Source organism: Podarcis cretensis, assembly GCF_951804945.1.
Source record: "Podarcis cretensis genome assembly, chromosome: 3".
NCBI classification, from domain to species: Eukaryota; Metazoa; Chordata; class Lepidosauria; order Squamata; family Lacertidae; genus Podarcis; species Podarcis cretensis.
Genome location: NC_137172.1, coordinates 102,142,826 through 102,164,205, shown reverse-complemented (window position 1 = coordinate 102,164,205; position 21,380 = coordinate 102,142,826). Strand labels below are relative to the sequence as shown.

Genomic DNA, 21,380 nt, shown 5'->3' with positions numbered 1-21,380 from the left:
TGTATTTATTTATTTCCATAAAATTTATATACCACTTGATTGTAAAAAACAAAACAAAACATTTAAGCTGTTTACAAAAGATAAAACAGAAAAAATACACCTCTAAAACACACAAAGGTTAAAATATTCAAACAAGGTTAAAAATACCTCAGATTTTTATACATTTAGGTATCCTTGTCTAAACAGAAATGTGTTTAGCAGATTCCAAAAAGGGTACAGTGACGGCACCTGCCTCAACTCAGTATCTCTATGCCATTGAAACTGCAAAATTTAATACATTCCCTTTCAAGTTTCTGATTTATATGACTAAGAACATAAGCATGAAAATATGTAGGTAATATCTGGTATAAAATCCTTGCAAGCCAGAAAGGGAGAAGGACTTTCCATCCATGATTAGGGCTTGGGGGTTACCTGTTACCAAGGATGGAAATTACCGTAAGTGATCTCCATAGCACTTGGTTGAAGCACAACAAATCATGAAGATTCCCCACCCCGACACACAAAAAAATACAATTTACATACCGTATTTTTCGCTCTATAAGACGCACCAGACCACAAGACGCACCTAGTTTTTGGAGGAGGAAAACAAGAAAAAAAAAAATTCTGAATCTCAGAAGCCAGAACAGCAAGAGGGATCACTGCGCAGCGAAAGCAGCAATCCCTCTTGCTGTTCTGGCTTCTGGGATAGCCGCACAGCCTGCATTCGCTCCATAAGATGCACACATTTTCCCTTACTTTTTAGGAGGGAAAAAGTGAGTCTTATAGAGCAAAAAATACGGTAATTTATGGAGCATTCCTAATTCCCATCTGGGAGCAGTGGAGTCACTGCCATATCCCAACCCCAAGTGCTCATGTCTGCTAGAGTGGAACTTATGTTTGCATGTATGGGGCTAAGAGTGGGTTGCGATGCCCAGATCATGCCCATTGCCAGTAGCTGGAGCGGCTTAGGTGCCCACCAGTTCTTTGCTGGCCCAGCTCCCTTCCTTACCCCCTCCTTATCCCAGAAACACCTGCTGGCATTAGCAAAAGTGCAGAAGAGGCCTCCCACTACTGGAGCCTGGGGGAACCATGCTGAGCCTGGCAGAGGGATACCTTGGCTACCCACAAACCCAGTCCAGAATGGTGAATCGAGGGTTTGAAATGCTTCATTTTCTAGGCTATAGAGTCTGGTTTTTATTTTAATTTTCCTAGGTGCAGCGTATATACACAGTATTGTATCCATGCATGAATGCTTTTAGGACAAGAAAGTCCATCTTGTATATGTATACATAACTTCTCACTGGATTCAGTGGAGCTTACTTCCAAGTAAGCACACTCGACAGCATTTTCCTAACAAATGTTCATGTGCAGAACGGCGGGGCCTTGAAAAGTTTAAGGAATATGCCAGTCTAAATGACACGGTCTTGTCTGAAAGTTTTGCTGTGCTATTGTTAATGTGTGGCACTAGAGGCTGAGGAGATAAACACAAGAGTTTTTTTTAGTTTTCCCTCAGGCTGTTTACTGTGTTGCTCTGACAGCCCTCCTGCAATGGCCATTGCACTGTATTATGCAGGCAGTTACTGACTGTTGTTTAGAACGGACTTTTTTTTTAATATAGAAGGAGGGAGGAGGGAACCAAAATGACAGAAGGCTATTTGAAGTCACGCAAAAAGTGTAAGATGGAGGGTGGGAATGAAACTATTGTTGATATCAGAGCCTGTTACTGTGACATTTCCTAATTCAGAATAGTGAGAAAATGTTTCTATTTTCTTAGAATGAGTTTTGTGACCATGCTTATATAAGAAGACAATCCTATACACAACAGAAGCGGGAGAAACTTAGGCTTGGGGGCTGAATTCAGCCCTCCATTATGACTTCTCTGGTCCTCAGTAGAGGCAAATTTAGGAAGGTAGGAGTGGTGCAGCTGCATTGGACGCTAAGCCAAGGAGGGTGTCTTCTCAAAGCCCAGTAAGCTCTTGCCCAGCTTTGGTTAGGTGTGTGAGGGCTCTTACAGGGTCATCGAGTCCTCTTGCCTCCTTCCCAAAGCTGTGCTGCCAGGCAAGCACTTAACTGGGCTTTGGGAAAGAGGTAAGGGGGCTACAGCACCCTGCCAGAGCCCCCTTCTTTTGTGGCACTGCAGTGCTCCATACAACACTGAGCACTGTATGTCCATAAGGAAGAGCTCCTGGAATCTGTTTGGGGATCTGGAGAACAAACACAGCATAGACTCACCTGCATCTCCCCAGTCATCTAATTAGCATCATTGCTGGTGTGTTGTATGACTTGTATCCAGTTCTGCAGCTCACGCAAGGGAGCTTGTGCGAGGAGAATTCCCCATTCTGGCCTCCCAAATGCATGCTCTGCACCGCCGCCCTCCCAAAAGCCTTTCCTGAGAGGCTTCTCCCTTGTGTGAGCAAACCCCAAAGATCTGATTACACATAGCCCAAGATACTTGATGGGGGTTTGTAGTGGCAGAAAGTCCTCATGCAGCAGCCCATTAGCTCACCTTCATACAATAGGGCCATTGAACATTTTCACACTGGAGCCTTAAACAAATGTTTGCTCAAAGCACTTTGAAATGCAGATGTAAAAACTTAACATTTGAATTAGAATGGCTTCTTCTAATTTCTATTGCACATCAACAATGATCGAAGAAATTGTACATGAGAGGCTCAAAAGCATATTACATTTCACATGCAAAGATATCCTGCTGCTTACTTACAGACAGTTGAAATAGGTTTTCAGTTTAGTATTATTCTCTAAGTGCCTTTCATATGGATTCTGATTGTGAGGCTAGAGCCTGAGTTCATGGGTTTTCAAGCCATAACCAAACATTGCATTTTATTTAATTGCTTCTTTTATGCTTCCCCCTATAGCTCCTTACTGCAGCTTAAACCATATTGTGAAGAATGGTGGAATTGTAAATAAAACCAGGGGTACAGCTGGCAGCACCGTTCGCTATTATTGTAAACCTGGATATAGAATAATTGGCCATAGCAATGCAACTTGTAGACGTCACCCAAATGGCATGTATCAGTGGGATTTCCCTGTTCCTCTCTGTCAAGGTAAGATCCTGTTTCTTAACAACACATGCACGCACACACACAAATTTGAAATTATGGTGGTATCACAGATTTTTGGAGTGGAGGAAACCCTGACCCTTAGACTTTGTTTCTTACACCTACCCATTTATGGCACCTAAGCATGAATAGAAAGCCTGCTGTTATGTAGAACTGCCTCCACTGATTCTGCTGACACCCATTTCACATAAGAAACTGAATAGGAATGTTATGTTAATAAATAGTGAAAGATTAATGTGGTAATCTGAATGCCCAAGAGAAAACAGTCCTTTAACCGCAACAGCTTCTCTTGAAGAGACATGCATTTGAAGTCATTGTGCATTTTAAACTGCAGCTTGTCTCTTCAGCCTTGAGAATAGCATTCTTTCCTTGCACACTGTGGACATATACATTAAGAATATTTCATTTTGAGGGTACAATACGCCTCGTCAAATTATATATCGCCTTGAAGTCCTTAAGATAGCTCTGTGAGGTCGGCCACAATTCTTGTTTCCTTATATTGTAGATGAGTGACTTATGGTTTGTTTAAGGACACCTAGATTTGAACTGGCTGTTTCCTGGATCACATCTCACTTGCTTTCAATTATGGCTATAGTAGAGATCTTCAGACATGTAATGGTCATCCCTCCCACCTTCAACCTGCTAGCACCCAGCCAAAATTCTTACACAAAAACATTTTAGCCTTAAGGAAAACAAATTATTTTTTAAAACCATCTAGCACAAGACATACTAACGTAATTTTTTTAAAATGGAGGATGCCCCCCGAGATCCTTTCATGATGTCTGTAGTACCAGTAAAACTGATTCCATTGTGTTTAGTTTGTAATTAAATGCTAAAATTGTACTTTAAATAGTTATTGAAATGTAATTTTAGAAAATGGTGCCGTTACTTTCTGTTTCTCTTCTACAACAGTCTGCCCTCTCCCCCACCCCACCCCAGTTTTCATAAGAACACGTTTCTAACTTGGGTTAAGCGGTTAAGGTCAGGTGGTATTTTTCATTTCCCATCTTGTCAAGGGGCAACTCAGCTAATAAAGCACTTGCTGCTGCATAAAGGACTTGACTCCCTTCCAAGGAATAATAATTTATTGTTATTACTGTTACTTTCAGCTGCTGAAGCAGCAGAAACCTTCACAAGCAGCACTACATTCAAAATAATTATACCTGAAGAAAATAGCAGTGTCTACAGTTAAGGGTGCTGAAGCATTTCCATCATAATATCAATTTTCTAGCTTCCTAGTACTTGGTTTAAGGTTTGCTTGTTGCTGGGTTTCTCCTTCCAACCTCTTCCCTGCTCAAGTTTTTGGGAAGGAAGGAAGGAGCATTTGGCACACCCACCCACCCCATATTTTTCCATCTATGAGACACCCCCTATTTTGGGGGACTCTGATTTAAGAAAATGGGGGAAGATGGCCTCCATGTATAAGATGCCCCCAAATTTTGGACACTATTTTTTAGGGGGGGAAACCCAGTCTTATACCTGGAAAATATGGTAATTCTCAATATGTATATATATATAGAGAGAGAGAATAAAATATATAGAAATCATTATCATAACGTCTTTGCAGTTCTCCATAAGAGAATCCATTTGCACAGGCGAAGCGTATGGAACTGCATGGGATGCCAGAATGCCAATCAAATAATTTTGTAAATACTTGTTAGGAAATTACTGCAGCATGTGTAATTGTGCACAGAGGGTAGAGATTGCCCATACTGCTGCCACATTTTTTATTAAAACCATGTTTAAGCTATTCAGTCAATCAAAGCAACAGTACTAAATCAAAAATTAAAATAATTAAATGAATATTAAAACAAGTAACAAAAGTATCCAAAACAACCAAGAAAACAGTAGTCAGTGAAAGCTAGTTCATCCACTCATATTTTGGATAGGTTTTGTCTTGAAAGGCTAGGTGAAAGATACTAGACTAAGATTTACTTGTCTGCTCAGTAATTTTTTTAAAAAATTATTTGTTTTATGGTGGATCATGTTCTGCTTTTGTTGTATTTTCTTGCTGCTGTTGCTGTATATCTGCAATCTGTGTGGATGCAGAGCAATTTATAAAAGCTTAAAATAAATTAAAGAGCAGAAGGACAATTCAGTTTAATTCTTTGGAGGAAGCTTTGTGCTTCAAAAGTATGGTGTGTTCACAGTCTGCGTTCTTACGGTGGTGTCCTGACTTTGGAACAGCCACCCCAGCACGTTTTGCAAGGGACCTACAGCATCCTAATTCATATTAGAGGAAGGAGCTCTTTACATGCACTACAGATTATTTAGGCTAAATCAAAGCCATTTTTGAATTGTGCCTTGAAACAAACTAGTAGCCAGTGACATCCTTAATGCTGAGGAGGTGTGCTTTCAAACTGATATGTTTTCAGTGAATTTAAATCAAACTTTTCCCTTGTTCGTGTTCTTTTAAACAACAGTGTCTATCTGCTTGCAACAGCTAGAAAGCACTATTGCAGTCTCGTTCAATACTGTGACTAAAAGTCCCTTGGAAGTGACATTGTGTTACGATGTGAGGATGTAGCACATCGTAACACACGGCCACTTACAGAAGACTGTAAGCCAAAGATTTTGATGTGTATGATAAGCACCACATAAAAAGAAACAATCAAGAAGTCCTTTGATCACATTGCACAAATGTAGGTTGGAACGACTCCTGTCTGGGAAAGGTTTGTGGACATGCAGTCTAATCTGCATTTCCACATTCTAATCTGAACATGATCTGCAGATGCAGAATAGGGAGGTTTGCTCTAACTGCATTATTGAAATCCTATTACATAAGCTGCAAACTTTCATTCAAGAAAATAATTAAATGCTAAAGGTAAAGGTACCCCTGCCCGTACGGGCCAGTCGTGACAGACTCTGGGGTTGTGCGCCCATCTCACTTAAGAGGCCGGGGGCCAGCGCTGTCCGAAGACACTTCCGGGTCACGTGGCCAGCGTGACGAAGCTGCACTGGTGAGCCAGCACCAGTGCCGCACACGGAAACGCCGTTTACCTTCCCGCTATAAAGCGGTACCTATTTATCTACTTGCACTTAGGGGTGCTTTCGAACTGCTAGGTGGGCAGGAGCTGGGACCGAACGACGGGAGCTCACCCCGCCGCGGGGATTCGAACCGCTGACCATACGATCAGCAAGTCCTAGGCACTGCGGTTTTACCCACAGCGCCACCCGCGTCCCCATCAATTAAATGCTACAGTAGCACAAATAAACCCATTCAGGAAATAATTTATGCTGCCTTGAATTCATATTTGTACCTATATGTTTAACATCTTGATAAATTCCCACTTATGTACATAAACACAGTTTAGACAATTAAGTGACTCCTTCCAAGCTTTTGATAAATATATTTTCATTATAATGGAAATGGAAAACATAGCAAAACTATAACAAATGAAATGGTTGGTTTCCACCTCAAGCCGGAAAAAAGTTATACTTATAAGCAGCCCAGATCAGCATTTGAGCAAAGAGTATCTATACTGAGATCCATTATTCAAATATAAGAAGTACTCATGTTTTATATCGGTATCCATACTATTATATGTGACAATGCTGCCTTTGTGGGGGGAAATGTTTTATTATTGTTTCTTTTGTTATTAGGCCTCAGCACAATTATTATAAAGTGAGTCTCTTAGCAACAGTAATAAGATAAATGTGTAATGTATGTATTATTGTTATTATTTCCTGTACAGTTTTAGATTTGACAACAGTAATGATTACTTCCTGAGGCAAATAGCTTTTCCACTTTTCTTCCTCTTTTCAGCTGTATCTTGTGGTATTCCGGAATCTCCCGGAAATGGCTCAGTCTGGGGTAATGAGTTTATTTTGGGCAGCAGAGTGATATATGAATGTAATGAGGGCTTCAAGCTAGATTCTAGTCAACAAGCAACAGCAGTGTGTCAAGAAGATGGATTGTGGAGCAATAAAGGAAGGCCACCCGTCTGTAAACGTAAGTATAGAATTCAGAAAAAATATGTACCCATTTAGAAACTATATTTTACTTCTTCCCAGTAACAGTTAAGTACAATAGAATTCCTCCCCCCGCCCCAATGAGATGGCAAATCTGTGTTGAATCTGAGTTTAGAAAGCTCTGGACAACTCCAGAGCAACACTTAGCACACCACCGATCAGTCTTCATCTCAGTTAACTGAGCCATAACATTCATTAGCTTCCAGAATGACATTGGGATGGGAAAGATATTATGTAAACACCACTACATTAATGTGGAGTTGGGCTGGTCTGAACCCGCATTTTACTCTCCTAGTCCTTTTTCCTGTTTGAAGTGGAAATGGAGGATTTATTTGTCATTGGTTACACTTTGTTGAAAATAGGCAAAATACCGTTCTTTTCCATAGATAAGGTTATGTTTTTTTTAATAATTACGTTAAAAAATTGGGGTCATCTTATACACTGGTAGTGCATAGGGGGGATGTGTGATTGGTTGCTGCTGCAAGCCGGAGATTGTCTGCGGCTGTTGGGCAAGTTATTGGTGGTGGCGACATGGTCTAGTGTTGATTGGCTGTGGCTGCGGCAATTGGGCGGGCAACTGGCAGCTTCTTCCAGTGAGGGGACAGACGATAGGTGGTTCTTGTGATGCATGAGAGTGGCAGCGTAGGTCAGGCGGGTGAGCGATTTTCAGCAATCCCCCATATAAAAAGCTCATCAACTCTGGGCCACCCCCCCCCCAAAGTAAAGCTCAACAACTATGGGCAATCTCCCCCCATATCCTTAATTTGGAGTCCCCCAAAATACCTTATACCTTATACCTGATGGTGTGTTATACACAGAAAAATACGGTAATTCGGTGGAACAAGTGTTCCTTAGCTCTTCTAGCTGGAGCTGGCTGTTTCATATGCAGATGATACAGATATGACTAATGGAGATGAATGAAGGTACTAGCAACCACAAACAAGCTTAGCGGTGAAGATCTTCGAGCTAACAGTGGTTCTCAACCTTGGGTCCCCAGATGTTTTTGGCCTACAACTCCCATGATCCCTAGCTCACAGGACCAGTGGCCAGGGATGATGGGAGTTGTAGGCCAAAATATATCTGGGGACCCAAGGTTGAGAAAGGCTGAGCTAAGAGTTGATCTTGGAATTGGAAATTTTAGCAGTGGTGTTTAATCATGTCATTCCTGTCAGCAATGAGTGGCAGACCCAACAAATTGTTGTTGGAAGCCCTAAGCCTCATGCAAACAGCTTGAGAAGTGATAGATCTGAGATCTAAAGGAAATTTCAGACACTGTACCTAGAATAATGCTGTCTTCTACGTATGCACCTCTATGCATCCGTGCAACACTAGCACTAGTAACACTTTCTTTTTTATATATATAATATTTATTAAATTTTAGTTTAACAATAAAATACATAGATAATAACACAATCTTTTCCAAAATCCACATTTCATATTCATCTTTGGACTTCCTCACAACCCTTGTTCCTGCTTTCTAAACTCATAAATTTTACCAGCAAATTATTAACTTGGTTTAATTCATATAATATAATTTTTCAATATTAATATCTCAAATTTTAAGATTTAACATACTCTTATTGAAACTTAATTATAAAATATTACTTATCCAAAATTTATCTTTTCATCTTCCAATTAAATTTAAATTTATATTCTTTATAACTAGTTTGTTGAAGCCATGTTTTTGCTAATCTTACATCTTTCTTAACAATCATACAATTTACAATATTTTTGTAGATAGTCCTTGAATTTCTTCCAATCTTCCTCCACCAGTTCTTCTCCCAGGTCTCGGATTCTGCCCGTCATCTCCGCCAATTCCATATAGTCTATCAGTTGCATCTGCCATTCTTCCAGTGTGGGTAATTCTTGAGTTTTCCAGCTTTTAGCGATGAGTATCCTTGCTGCTGTTGTAGCGTACATAAAAAAGGTTCGATCCTTCTTTTGCACACTCTGACCAACAATGCCCAAGAGAAAGGCCTCTGGTTTCTTAAGGAAGGTATACTTAAATACCTTTTTCAGTTCATTATAAATCATTTCCCAGAAAACCTTCACTCTAGGGCAAGTCCACCAGAGGTGAAAGAATGTTCCTTCAGCTTCTTTACACTTCCAACATTTATTATCAGACACATGGTATATCTTTGCAAGCTTGACTGGGGTCATGTACCACCTGTATATCATTTTCATAATATTTTCTTTCAAGGCATTACATGCCGTAAATCTCAAACCTGTGGTCCATAACTTTTCCCAGTCAGCAAACATGATGTTGTACCCTATGTCCTGTGCCCATTTTATCATGGCTGATTTGACCGTTTCATCCTGTGTATTCCATTTTAACAGCAAATTATACATTCTTGAAAGTATCTTAGAGCTGGGTTCTAACAGTTCTGTTTCTAACTTTGATTTTTCCACCTGGAATCCTACCTTTTTGTCCAACTTAAAAACTTCTTTAATCTGAGTATAATGTAGCCAATCTTGCACTTTATCTTTTATTTTCTCCATACTCTGCAACCTCCAGTTATCTCCATCTTTTTCTATTATTTCCCAATATTTCGGCCATTTGGCCTCCATATTGAGTTTTTTCAAGGCCTTAGCCTCCATTGGTGACAACCACCTTGGGGTCTTGTTTTCCAATAAATCTTTATATTTCAACCAGACATTAAATACTGCTTTTCTGACAACATGGTTCTTATGTATTCTTATGTATTTTAGCCTTGTCATACCACAGATATGCATGCCACCCAAACGCATTGTTGAATCCTTCCAAATCTAAAACATCAGTGTTCTCAAGAAGTAGCCAGTCTTTCAACCAGCAGAAAGCTGCTGATTCATAATACAACTTTAAGTCTGGCAGGGCAAAGCCCCCTCTTTCTTTAGCATCAGTTAATATCTTAAACTTAATTCTGGGCTTTTTGCCCTGCCAGACAAATTTTGAAATATCTCTCTGCCACCTCCCAAAACACTCCATTTTGTCCACAATCTGCAAAGTTTGAAACAAAAACAACATTTTTGGCAATACATTCATCTTAATAGCAGCAATACGTCCTGTCAAGGAAAGTTTCAATCTTGACCAAACATCTAGATCCCTTTTAATTTCAGACCAACATTTTTCATAATTATCTTTAAATAAGTTCCTGTTCTTCGCTGTTATGTTTACCCCTAGGTATCTTACTTTTTTAACCACATTTAATTCTGTCTCTTTCTGAAACCTTTCTGATTCTGAAGACGTCAAATTTTTTCCTAAAACCTTGGTTTTTTGCTTATTAAGTTTAAATCCCGCCACTCGACCAAACTCATAAATCAATTGCAATACCCTTTTAGTACTAGGCTCTGGCTCCTGTAGGGTCAAAACTAGGTCATCTGCAAATGCTTTCAGTTTATATTGTTTCGCTCCGACCTGGATACCTTCCACCAACCGGTCTCCTCTGATCATATTCAAGAGCACTTCTAGGACCGATATAAATAACAAAGGGGATATAGGGCAACCTTGTCGTGTTCCTTTTTCAATTCTAATCTCTTCTGTCACCACATTGTTGACTATCAATTTTGCCTTTTGCTCTGAATAAATTGCCTCTATCCCATTGTAAAACCCCCGCCCCACTCCCATTCCTTCCAAATTTTTCTTCATAAACTTCCAGGAGATATTGTCAAAGGCCTTCTCCGCGTCTATAAATATCAAAACTGCTTTTGTATTAATGTTTGTTTGCAAGAGTTCCAAAATATCAATAATGTTCCTCATGTTTGCAAACAAATGTCTACCTGGGAGAAAGCCTGCCTGGTCCTTGTGAATTACTTCATTTAAAACTTTTTTAAATCTACTTGCTAAAATGTCTGCAAATATTTTATAATCCACATTTAGGAGGGAGATGGGGCGGTAGTTCTTAAGTTGTGTCTTTTCAGTTTCTAGTTTGGGTATCAATGTGATGAAAGCTTCTTTCCACGACTCCGGTGCCTTCTTCCCCTCCATAATTTCATTGCAAACCTCCATTAATGGATGTATCAAATAGTCTTTCAATGTCTTATAATATTTGGAGGTAAGCCCATCTGGCCCTGGAGACTTGCCCAGTTGCATGTTCTGAATGGCCTCCTCGATCTCTAATTGTGTTATTTTATAATTCAGGATTGTTCTGTTCCGCAGAGACAACTTTGGTAAACCATTCTTCTTTAGAAACTGTTCTATCTCTGATTCATTTTGCGGCGCACTAGTAACACTTTCTAATAACAGAAAGATTGTGGTCGCTTCCAACTCTTCAGTTATATGATTCTTTGAAATGTACACGTTACAACATGGTTTGGGGCCCTGGCGTCTTTTTCAAACTTTCACATCAAATACTTCTATTGGACCTTATCATCCTCTTGATCTATGTCTCTTTGAGTCACACTTGTCCTAAGAAACCCAGACAATTCAATTGGAAAAGCAGAGATTGTAAGAAAGAAGTATTTCTTTTTCTTAATTGTTCATTGTCACTGCACAGTAACTACTGACCAGTCCCTCAAGAACTTAATGCCATGCCCAATTGCCAGTTTTCTTTATAAGAAACATGGTTGATATTTTCAGATTGCTTATTGGCTGCAGAGAGGGAAAAGGAAGAGACACCTTTTAAAATCTGCTCATTTCCCTTCTATGACCACTATTTGAAACCAGCATAATTATCTGTATTTATTGTATATTTGATTAATTCTGCTTCTTCTACAGAAGTTTTAAGGGATTTTTCTATAGTTTAAACATAGTTATGTCTGCTCAGTGCATTTGAATGAATTGGTTTGCATTGGGTGCTTACATTATTAAAACAGCTTTATTGTTTCCTTTTCCTTTCTAGAAAATATTTTCTTCACTTTCTAAGCTCTTTTCATAGCTGTGTTGTGACATTTTCCTTTCTGTGTTTGATAAACATGAACTTTCTGACATGCCATTATCATTTGGGAGATAAATATGCACAATTTATTTCAGCTCATAATTCAGTTTATTATACTGACACCACCTTTCTGCATATCAAAATGTGTTGTTGCATTTGGGATCACTCTTTACCCTCTTCGTGCAGCAATCAAACCTTACATTTTCACCTCTTAAGAGCACCAAAGCCTACTTTTTAAAAATTTCAATGCAACAGGAAAATCTGTGTGATGGGTGTGCTAAAAATACTTTGACCAAACCACATAATGAAAGAAAACTGGACCTTACCTTTGCTTGATCCTATTTAGATTGTTTCTAATTAATGTATTACTTTGATTTATTTTTCTAAACTTCCCTTAAAAATTCAGGGAAAGCTGGTTTATGCATTTAATAAATAATGTTGCTACTAATGGACTGGTCATTATAACTGATTCTTACTTGAAAGAGAAGCCAGGGCAGCTTATTTTTAAATCGTAAATGAAACCTATTTTGTGATGTTTAAGACTTCTATTATCCAGATACTAGAGTTACCACAAAATATTGGATAACAAAAATTTGAAGGCAAATTTGGAGATTTCTGCTTAGGAAAAAAACCTGAGAAATGATCATGTAATGCTAAGAGACTTTTGATAAGACTCTCAAAGCTTCTCATGGGAAGAGAAGAATGGAGTTTTACAGACCCCTTAAGTTTATACTGAATTCCTCCCAAGGTGATATCCAAGGTGAATTTCAAGATTTTGTCTTGGCTAAACTGCTGAGAGCTTTGGCAGGAAGACGAATGTATTTTGATAAACCAGTACAATTTACCACCAGTTAGCTTTTATACCTCCATGTCATAAAAAAGGATACCCAAACCCAATATGCCCACTTTCATATAATACTTCTGGTGCATCTTTAATCTTTGCTGCACCTTCACTTAAGTAGTAAGTGGTAATATGTGTAGAATTTGTTCTCTTGTCAGTTGCAACCCTTGAAATTAGTAGACGTCTAGTGAAGGAAATAGCTGGGCTCAGAAAAATTCATAATTACTAGATATACCAACAAAGCCTTGGGTGTTTGTTACACTAACCTCATAGAACATCACTATGAGCCCCTGATATATATTTTTTCTCCAGCTCGGATTGCGTTCTTATTTGCAGAAGAATTCCCAAGTTTACTCATCTTCTCGCCCAACCATCAGCTTGGCTTGATGTTCTAAATCCCATTTCCTCTTAACAACACTTACCTGGCTTGGACCATAGGGAGGGAAGTAGAGAGACCTGATAGTTCGCTCTCTCCTCCCTCTGGGACATTGGCAGTGCCAGTGAATAAAGGACTCAGTGCCAGATCAGTCTGAGTAATAAAATCAGCTATTTATCCCCCCCCCCCCCCCTTTTAAAGGAAACAGTGTATTATTTTCTGAGCCTCTATAATTTAACATGGAGGGGAGAGGGTAAAGTTACCTATTACTAGTACCTGGGTTAATTAGAAGTCCATTTCACAATCCAGTCAGCCCTTTGGGTGAGGTTTAAACCATTATTTTACTCTTTGAAGGCTGCAGTCTAGAATATAGGTTAGAGGTAGTTAAGTCTACTTAAAATTTAAATTGATGGGCCTTTTCTGTTCTGTATCTCCAGCACTGGCTACAAGGTGAATCTGATAGTTCTCCACCTATTCTGGAATGACATGCGTTTGTACTTTGAAATTCTTTTTACCTCAGAAATAATCCTCTGTTTTGGCAGTGCACATGAGTGTTGGTGTAGGTAAATAATCTCATTCTAGTGATGTGACATATCATCATACTTGAAGGATGTAATTACATTTACTTCACTATACTTGGAAGCAGGCAGCAGTTAATACATATATCAACAGAAACAAATCAGCATAGAAAAGAGGACAACATTTTTCCTCTACATCTAGACAAATCTGACATCATCTCTGATTCAGATGCCATGTATAAAAATAGCAAGTGTCACTGGTGTCTGAGGTATAAGAGAGAGACTGATGGGTGTCTCAGTAATTTGTTCTAAATACAGCAGCTGTTAAGTAGGCCGTATTTTAATTCAAGAATAAAGCAGTTCTGATAAATCAGAGGAATTTGCTGCAAAATTAAACGGCACCGTGGCACAAACAGTTTTCTGTCACTTATATATTTAACGGCTTTGCATATTCTTTATTTTAAAAAAAGCTATGCCATTACCATATTCTCTGCACATTTTATTTTTCCAGTGTGCAGAGAGATTTATATAGAAAGAGAAACAGATAGACAAAGAGGCACAAGGTCACATTGGTGATCTTGAGCCACTTGTTATTTCTCAGTTCAGCACACTTGTTTTGAGGGTAGTAAAGGGAGAAGAACCTTGCACAGCATCCTGAGCTCCTAAAAGGAAAGGCTTGGTGAGATGGATAAAGGTAAAGGTACCCCTGCCCGTACGGGCCAGTCTTGACAGACTCTGGGGTTGTGCGCCCATCTCACTTAAGAGGCCAGGGGCCAGCGCTGTCCGGAGACACTTCCAGGTCACGTGGCCAGCGTGACATCACTGCTCTGGCGAGCCAGAGCCGCACACGGAAACGCCGTTTACCTTCCCGCTGGTAAGCGGTCCCTATTTATCTACTTGCACCCGGAGGTGCTTTCCAACTGCTAGGTTGGCAGGCGCTGGGACCAAGCAGCGGGAGCGCACCCCGCCGCAGGGATTCGAACCGCCGACCTTTCGATCGGCAAGCCCTAGGCGCTGAGGCTTTAACCCACAGCGCCACCTGCGTCCCACGGTGAGATGGATAGGTAGATCTAAAAAGTCACAGACTTCCATCTGCCAGAAAATTCCTTCAACACCAACTGGAGAATGGAGAAGGTCTCAGAAGAGAGGAATTGGTTTGGCTTGCTCCCTGACTCCCTATCAGCCCACCCAAATGATTACTTATCTATCTCACCTATTCACCCTAAAGCCTCTGAAAATGCAGAGCCTTGAATGAATTATCCAGATCCCATAAAAAGCTGAAATGTCAGGAACTGAACTGAACCATAACATCCATTAGCTTCCAGAATGACATTGGGATGGGGAAGATATTATGTAAACACCACTACATTAATGTGGAGTTGGGCCGGTCTGAACCCACATTTTACTCTCCTAGTCCTTTTTCCTGTTTAAATTGGAAAGGGAGGATTTACTTGTCATCGGTTACACTTGGTTGAAAGTAGGCAAAATAATTCAGTGGAATAAGCACCATTCGATATTCCTAGGTAAATAAGTCATCGACTGTTGTCTTTGACAACAGGGATGGAATTTTCCACTGGGACGCGCATTATAGATGTAAAGTATCTTTCCAACACTATTTTTTTAAAAAAAACTTTCTGTAATCTCTGAGGCATAGTCCCCTATCACAAGAGTATTTGTGTTTGCCCCATGCTTAGAAAACAGTGAACCCCATCAGTTTTTTACTTGCCCCATGCTTTCTATGTACATGTCAGAGCAGTTTTGCCTTTGCCCCAATGCTTTCCCCTAGAAAACCTGCTATTTGGTGATAAATCAGAGCAAACGGGAATCCACAGAAAACCCGATCGCCTTTTGCTCCAATTCAGCGCTAAATTGGCAGGACAAACGGAAGTATGGAAAAGCCCTTACTCCCACTATTCTCTCTAATGTGCCTGTTTCCTCCCGTATATCTCTGTTCTACTCTTCTAAATTTTATGTAGAATTTAGTTTTAGTATTCTGCATCTCTCTCCCCCCCCCCATTAACTTTCCTCTCTATTCCCCATACTCTTTGACCAGTCTGTGAGACTTTGCTTTTTTCCCTGCATCAGTTTGATGATGGTGTTACCTGCCCTAAACCAATTGGACAGGGTGGGCTATGGTGTTAGAATGTGTTTTCAGATAAGATTGCTAAGTATTTTGTAACCCCGCCCCCTCGGTCTTATGGTAATAGGTGTACATATACAAAGCATCTGAATGGAACACACAAAGCCTATTTTAAAAGAAATATCACACAGATTAAAGCTTGGTTAGATAAATGAAGCTTTTGGAAATGGCATCTGTGTTTCCCATTAGGTAGCAGTTTACTATTCCCTATTCAGTCTCCACTGAGCATAATATACTTTTGGCCATGATGCTAAACACATTCTGTGCCAACAAAACAATACAGGTTTTAGAGTGCCAGTGGGCTTTAGCTCTTACAACTTGTTATTAATACATTCTTCTTTCTATGCAAACTGTACAACTTTGCCTCTTAATCAGACTTTGAAGAAAGTACCCATATTATAAAATTGGAACAGTACATTTCTCCCTCTTCCCTCATTTCTTAATTGAAACAGCCTCCCACTGTTGGTGTTGAAACAAGTGTAAGATGCTATGCACCGGAATGTGCATTTGAGAAATGTTTATAGCATGCTCAATTTCACCAGGAAAAGTCTGCTGTCAATAGGATGGTGATTCATCTTCTGTGAAGTAATATTGGAAGGAAAGTGCTAATACTAAAGTGTCCTTGCTTCACAGCTGTGACTTGCCCCAGCATTGAGAGCCTGCTCTCAGAACATGTTGTCTGGAGACTGATTTCTGGGTCGGTGAATGAGTTTGGCGCACAAGTCATGCTGAGTTGCAGCCCTGGCTATTATTTAGAGGGTCAGAGACTCATGCTGTGTAAAACTAATGGAACATGGAGTGATGCTGATGAGAGACCAGTGTGCAAGGGTAAGAAACATTTATTTACACAGTGCTCAGTTCTGTCCAAAGATACAGCTTCTATTTTTCTACCAACACAACTTAAGTAAAGGAACTAATATCTGTTAATAGCTTTTCTGAAATATTTGAGGGCAATCCATCAAGAAGGTATGCAAACCTCGTTCAAATAAATGGGCCCTGCACCAAAACACGACAAATGTAATCACACAGGGTTATATATAATGTTGTCCTACTGCTGACAGGCAGTTCTTTCATCCAGCAGAGGTTTCTGTGGAGAGAACATGGAGGTAGCCATTTTTGCTTAATATTCCCCCTTGTGTGTCTCCTCCGTCTGATCTAGTGGGTTGGGAGATCATTGAGAACAGTGTGGGAGGAAGTGTGGAGGTTCTGCAGGAGAAATGAGGAATTTGTGCAAATTGCTTTCCTCTACAATCTGCTCATGGAAGCTGTTGCTGTATCGTGAATGGAAGACTTACACTGGAGATGGCCTGTTTTTTAAAAAAAAGTTATGTTAAATTATTTTCGAGTGTAGTTATAGCAAATATTTATAAATATCTATGTCAGTTTGCTAGATGCAGTGTTCTAGAGCCCTGTACATGCACCAGTGCATACAAGATACAATTGGGCTCATGCACTTTGAGTAGAGGGGGCAATTTCACATGCATTAAGAAATATACATGCCTAACTGGGTTTTGTTTTTTTTATTGAAATGAACAAGGAAACTCTTGAGGATGTGAGAAAGGGCTTCATATGCAGATCAGATCTTCGCATCTGTAAGAGTAGTTTGTATTGTACATATGACATGCATCATTTAATTAAATGAATTATTTGTCCATTCTCAAGAGCCTTTATTCAAATAAATTCATGTATTCATTGTTCCTATTACAGATTAAATTAATTGTGAATGGTGCCCATCAATTACATTCAACTGTAATTAGACAAACAAGCTAATTAACCATGGATTATCTGAATACCGAAGTAATCCAGATCAGTCAAACATGAGCTGAGCAATCTATTTGATCTTCAGAAATTAAATTTCATTAAATATTTGAGGCTGTTAAACTATTTATTACTATGCTTCTGAAAGATAATATAATAAAAACACTACAGATTACATTATTCGTTATGTAAGCACAGAGTGCTATCATCGTATGTAGTCTGGGATCCAGAGAGTCACACAGCTGGTACTGGGCACACAGGGGATTTTGGACTTGGGAGGCTGCTGCTCAAGAACCACATGTCACAGAGCCAGTTGTCTTTTAACCCGGAGGAAATTTCAAAAACTGAGTGTGACATGGTGAAACAATCTACCGCTCAAAATAAAAATTAAAAACCCAGTTGTGAATGCTTCCAAGTTTTCAGTCATGTGTAAAATAATCCTTTTGCACCTTGTAAAGTGTTAGCAAATAAAGCGTGGAAGGTGGTTTTGAGCTGCGTACCAAAAAAGCTGGCATATCAGCATGGAGGTGAGAATGCACATTATACCACTTCCGTGCTGCTTAAATTGCCTCCAAGTCACAGTTACGCACAGAATCGCACTCCATCTATTGTTTCCATTACTTCATTGTTTAGTGACTATGTTTCCTTTAGTGTGTTACTAAGCCCGTGTTTTCTTCCAGTTGCTTTGTACATAATTGCTTGGGTCTCACTGTAAAGCAGGGCTGAAGAAGCTCAGGCCTGGGGGCCAAATAGTCTTCCAAGCCTCTTTGCATGGCCCTCAAGACTCTCCATGCCCTCAGGCCTGCTTGGCATTCTCTTTGAGTGTTTTTTTCTGGCTGCAAAGTGTGTTTGAACTCTGATAATGCTTCTGGATTGCCTGGATGGAAGATATAGAAGAGGGTATGAGGGTGTGGGGATGTGGGTGGCGCTGTGGGTTAAACCACAGAGCCTAGGACTTGTCGATCAGAAGGTCGCAGTTCGAATCCCTGTGATTGGGTGAGCTCCCGTTGCTCGGTCCCTGCTCCTGCCAACGTAGCAGTTGGAAAGCACAAAGTGCAAGTAGATAAATAGGTACTGCTCCGGCGGGAAGGTAAACGGCATTTCCGTGCGCTGCTCTGGCTCGCCAGAAGCGGCTTAGTCATGCTGGCCACATGACCCGGAAGCTGTATGCCAGCTCCCTTGGCCAATAAAGCAAGATGAGCGCTGCAACCCCAGAGTCGGTCACGACTGGACCTAATGGTCAGGGGTCCCTTTACCTTTACTATGAGGGTGTGAGTAAAAGCTAGCCCACTCACTCTGTCAATGAATTAAGTAGGAAAAAGCAAGCAAACTATTTGAGACATCTGGATATTGCCTTAGAGAACATACATTCAGTAGGCATGAACCACTTGCTTTTCTTCCTCCCGTGCAAGGTATTGGAGCTCCCTGGGTCTTGAGGATTGGAAGTGGCCTCTAAGCTAAAGAGAAATGAGTGGTTGTGTGAGTGGGTTTGTTCCTCTGGGGCAACCCAATCAGATGGATGGGATACAAATAATAATTTTTTATTATAGTAGTAGTAGTATTATTCTCTGGGCTCCCAAATGACTCTAAGAGCCTCTTGCTGCTGTTGTACTGTAAGTACTTTATTTTCCCTTTTCAGTTATTTCCTGTGGCAGTCTTCCATCTCCACCAAATGGTAATAAGATTGGAACTCTGACCGTGTATGGAGCCACAGCAATATTCACCTGCAACACTGGCTATACCCTGGTTGGTTCTCATGTACGTGAATGCCTAGTGAATGGACTTTGGAGTGGCACTGAAACTCAGTGTCTCGGTAAGTACAAATTGCAGCAGAAATCTAAAACCCCAAAAGGCAAATGTCATGTGAAGGATATGAGTTTAGTTTTGTAAATTTAGTTCACATGATTTCAGTAAATGGTATTGTTTGTATTGGTAACTTTGTGTTACGGCTTGAGGCACTGATTTCTTGAGCACATGTGGAAGGAAATATATTTATAAATAGGTTGGTATTTAAAGGGGATGGATTCTTTATTTATTACTCAAACATCTGAGAGTTCCATTCTTAGTGGAATCCTTGGAAAGGATCTCAATTTATGGTATAGCACCCATTGTAAACTTTTCTTTTCAGGCTTGCTGCTAGAAGGCAAAAACTCTTTCCATATTGGCCTCAAACATTCTTTATTGAGACTGTTTTAAAGCCAGGTAGAATATAGGGACAAAGCAATCACAGGATCCCCAACAAGAAAATTACACTGCACATGATATTTTCACAGAGTTAACAGGAAACCTCAGAGAAAACATAATCAAGGAACTGATGTTGTTTCTGGTTTCAAAATACTGTCAACAAAGAATACAGAGCAAAAGGTGGTGTGTGTTTTTTTTGGTATGAATTATTTCTATCGCCAAAATTGGCATCTTCTAAAATCTATATTAATAAAACTACAGCCATTAGTATTTAAAGAGGAATTCCTTTATATTGAAAACTGAAATTAATTATATATATATATATATATATATATATATATTCAGTTCAAATGCTCATTTCCAATTTTAACTTCACAAATCAGGAACTTGTCATTACCATAAGCATGTTACAGCTCAGAAGTTATATTTTTGAGTCTGACCTCTTGCCCCTACTGCTTTGATGTTAATATTTTCTGCCTCAAAATTAATTGCAGTTGTCACTCATTTCAGTTTGGATGTATAGCTCACAAAGTGGTTGTTTAGATTTCAGTAGTGAGTAATTTAATGAGGGAGAAATCTGAGCACGTTCAAGCATTACTCAATATATACCCAGCCAATACACTTAAGAGTTATTTTATGAAATAGTGCTAATATGTGTGTGTTCAGGAGTTACAGGTACATATTTGCAACCATTTTAATACAAAACATTTTGTACAGTCCTATGCACTATTGCCCTGTATCAAAGTACCATTGAAATCAATGGGGTCTGTGCATGCTGTTCTGACTTTGCACTAATCTACAGTCTGTTACTGTCAATTGGAATTTTGTCAAGTGATTTTTATAACATTTTATATCCGACCTCATGCATGCATAAATGAACAGAAGTCCTAATATTTAAAGCAATTATGCACTATAAACTATAAGGGTATGCACTGTAGATCCTACTATAAGCTCCATCTGATACGCAGGCTGAGACCCTACCTGCCCGTGGACTATCTCGACAGAGTGCTGCATGCTCTAGTTATCTCCCGCTTGGACTACTGCAATGCACTCTATATGTGGCTATCTTTGAAGGTGACCCAGAAACTACAACTAATCCAGAATGCGGCAGCTAGATTGGTAACTGGGAGCAGCCACCGAGACCACATAACAGTCTTGAAAGACCTACATTGGCTCCCAGTACATTTTCAAGCACAATTCAAAGTGTTGGTGCTGACCTCAGTCCAGTATACCTGAAGGAGTGTCTCCACCCCCATCGTTCTGCCCAGACACTGAGGTCCAGTGCCAAGGGCCTTCTGGCGTTTCCCTCGCTGAGAGAAGCCAAGTTACAGGGAACCAGGCAGAGGGCCCTCTCGGTAGTGGCACCTGCCCTGTGAAACGCCCTCCCACCAGATGTCAAAGAAAAAAACAACTACCAGACTTTTAGAAGACATCTGAAGGCAGCCCTGTTTAGGGAAGCTGTTAACGTTTAATATACTATTGTATTTTAATATTTTGTTGGAAGCTGCCCAGAGTGGCCTGATGGGTGGGGTATAAATAATTTTTATTATTATTATTATTATTATTATTATTACTATTATTATTATTATTATGGGGCAGCCTTGCATAAACACAGGTATTTATAGGCATAGATAATTTTCACACACAAAGCTTTTGACCCTCCAGATGTTGCTGATCTA

At 39.9% G+C, this 21,380-nt stretch overlaps 1 protein-coding gene across 4 annotated transcripts in view; it reads left to right on the top strand.

Moving 5' to 3' along the window:
* The window catches only part of CSMD1 (CUB and Sushi multiple domains 1), a 991,444-nt gene that overhangs the window by 912,824 nt on the left and 57,240 nt on the right, over nt 1-21,380 (top strand). For all 4 annotated transcript variants that reach the window (XM_079969603.1, XM_079969602.1, XM_079969604.1 and 1 more), the window contains 4 exons: nt 2,856-3,044; nt 6,826-7,011; nt 16,393-16,587; nt 19,157-19,330. In XM_079969603.1, the coding sequence (XP_079825729.1) occupies nt 2,856-3,044; nt 6,826-7,011; nt 16,393-16,587; nt 19,157-19,330 (744 nt within the window). The remainder of the gene's footprint in view (nt 1-2,855; nt 3,045-6,825; nt 7,012-16,392; nt 16,588-19,156; nt 19,331-21,380) is intronic.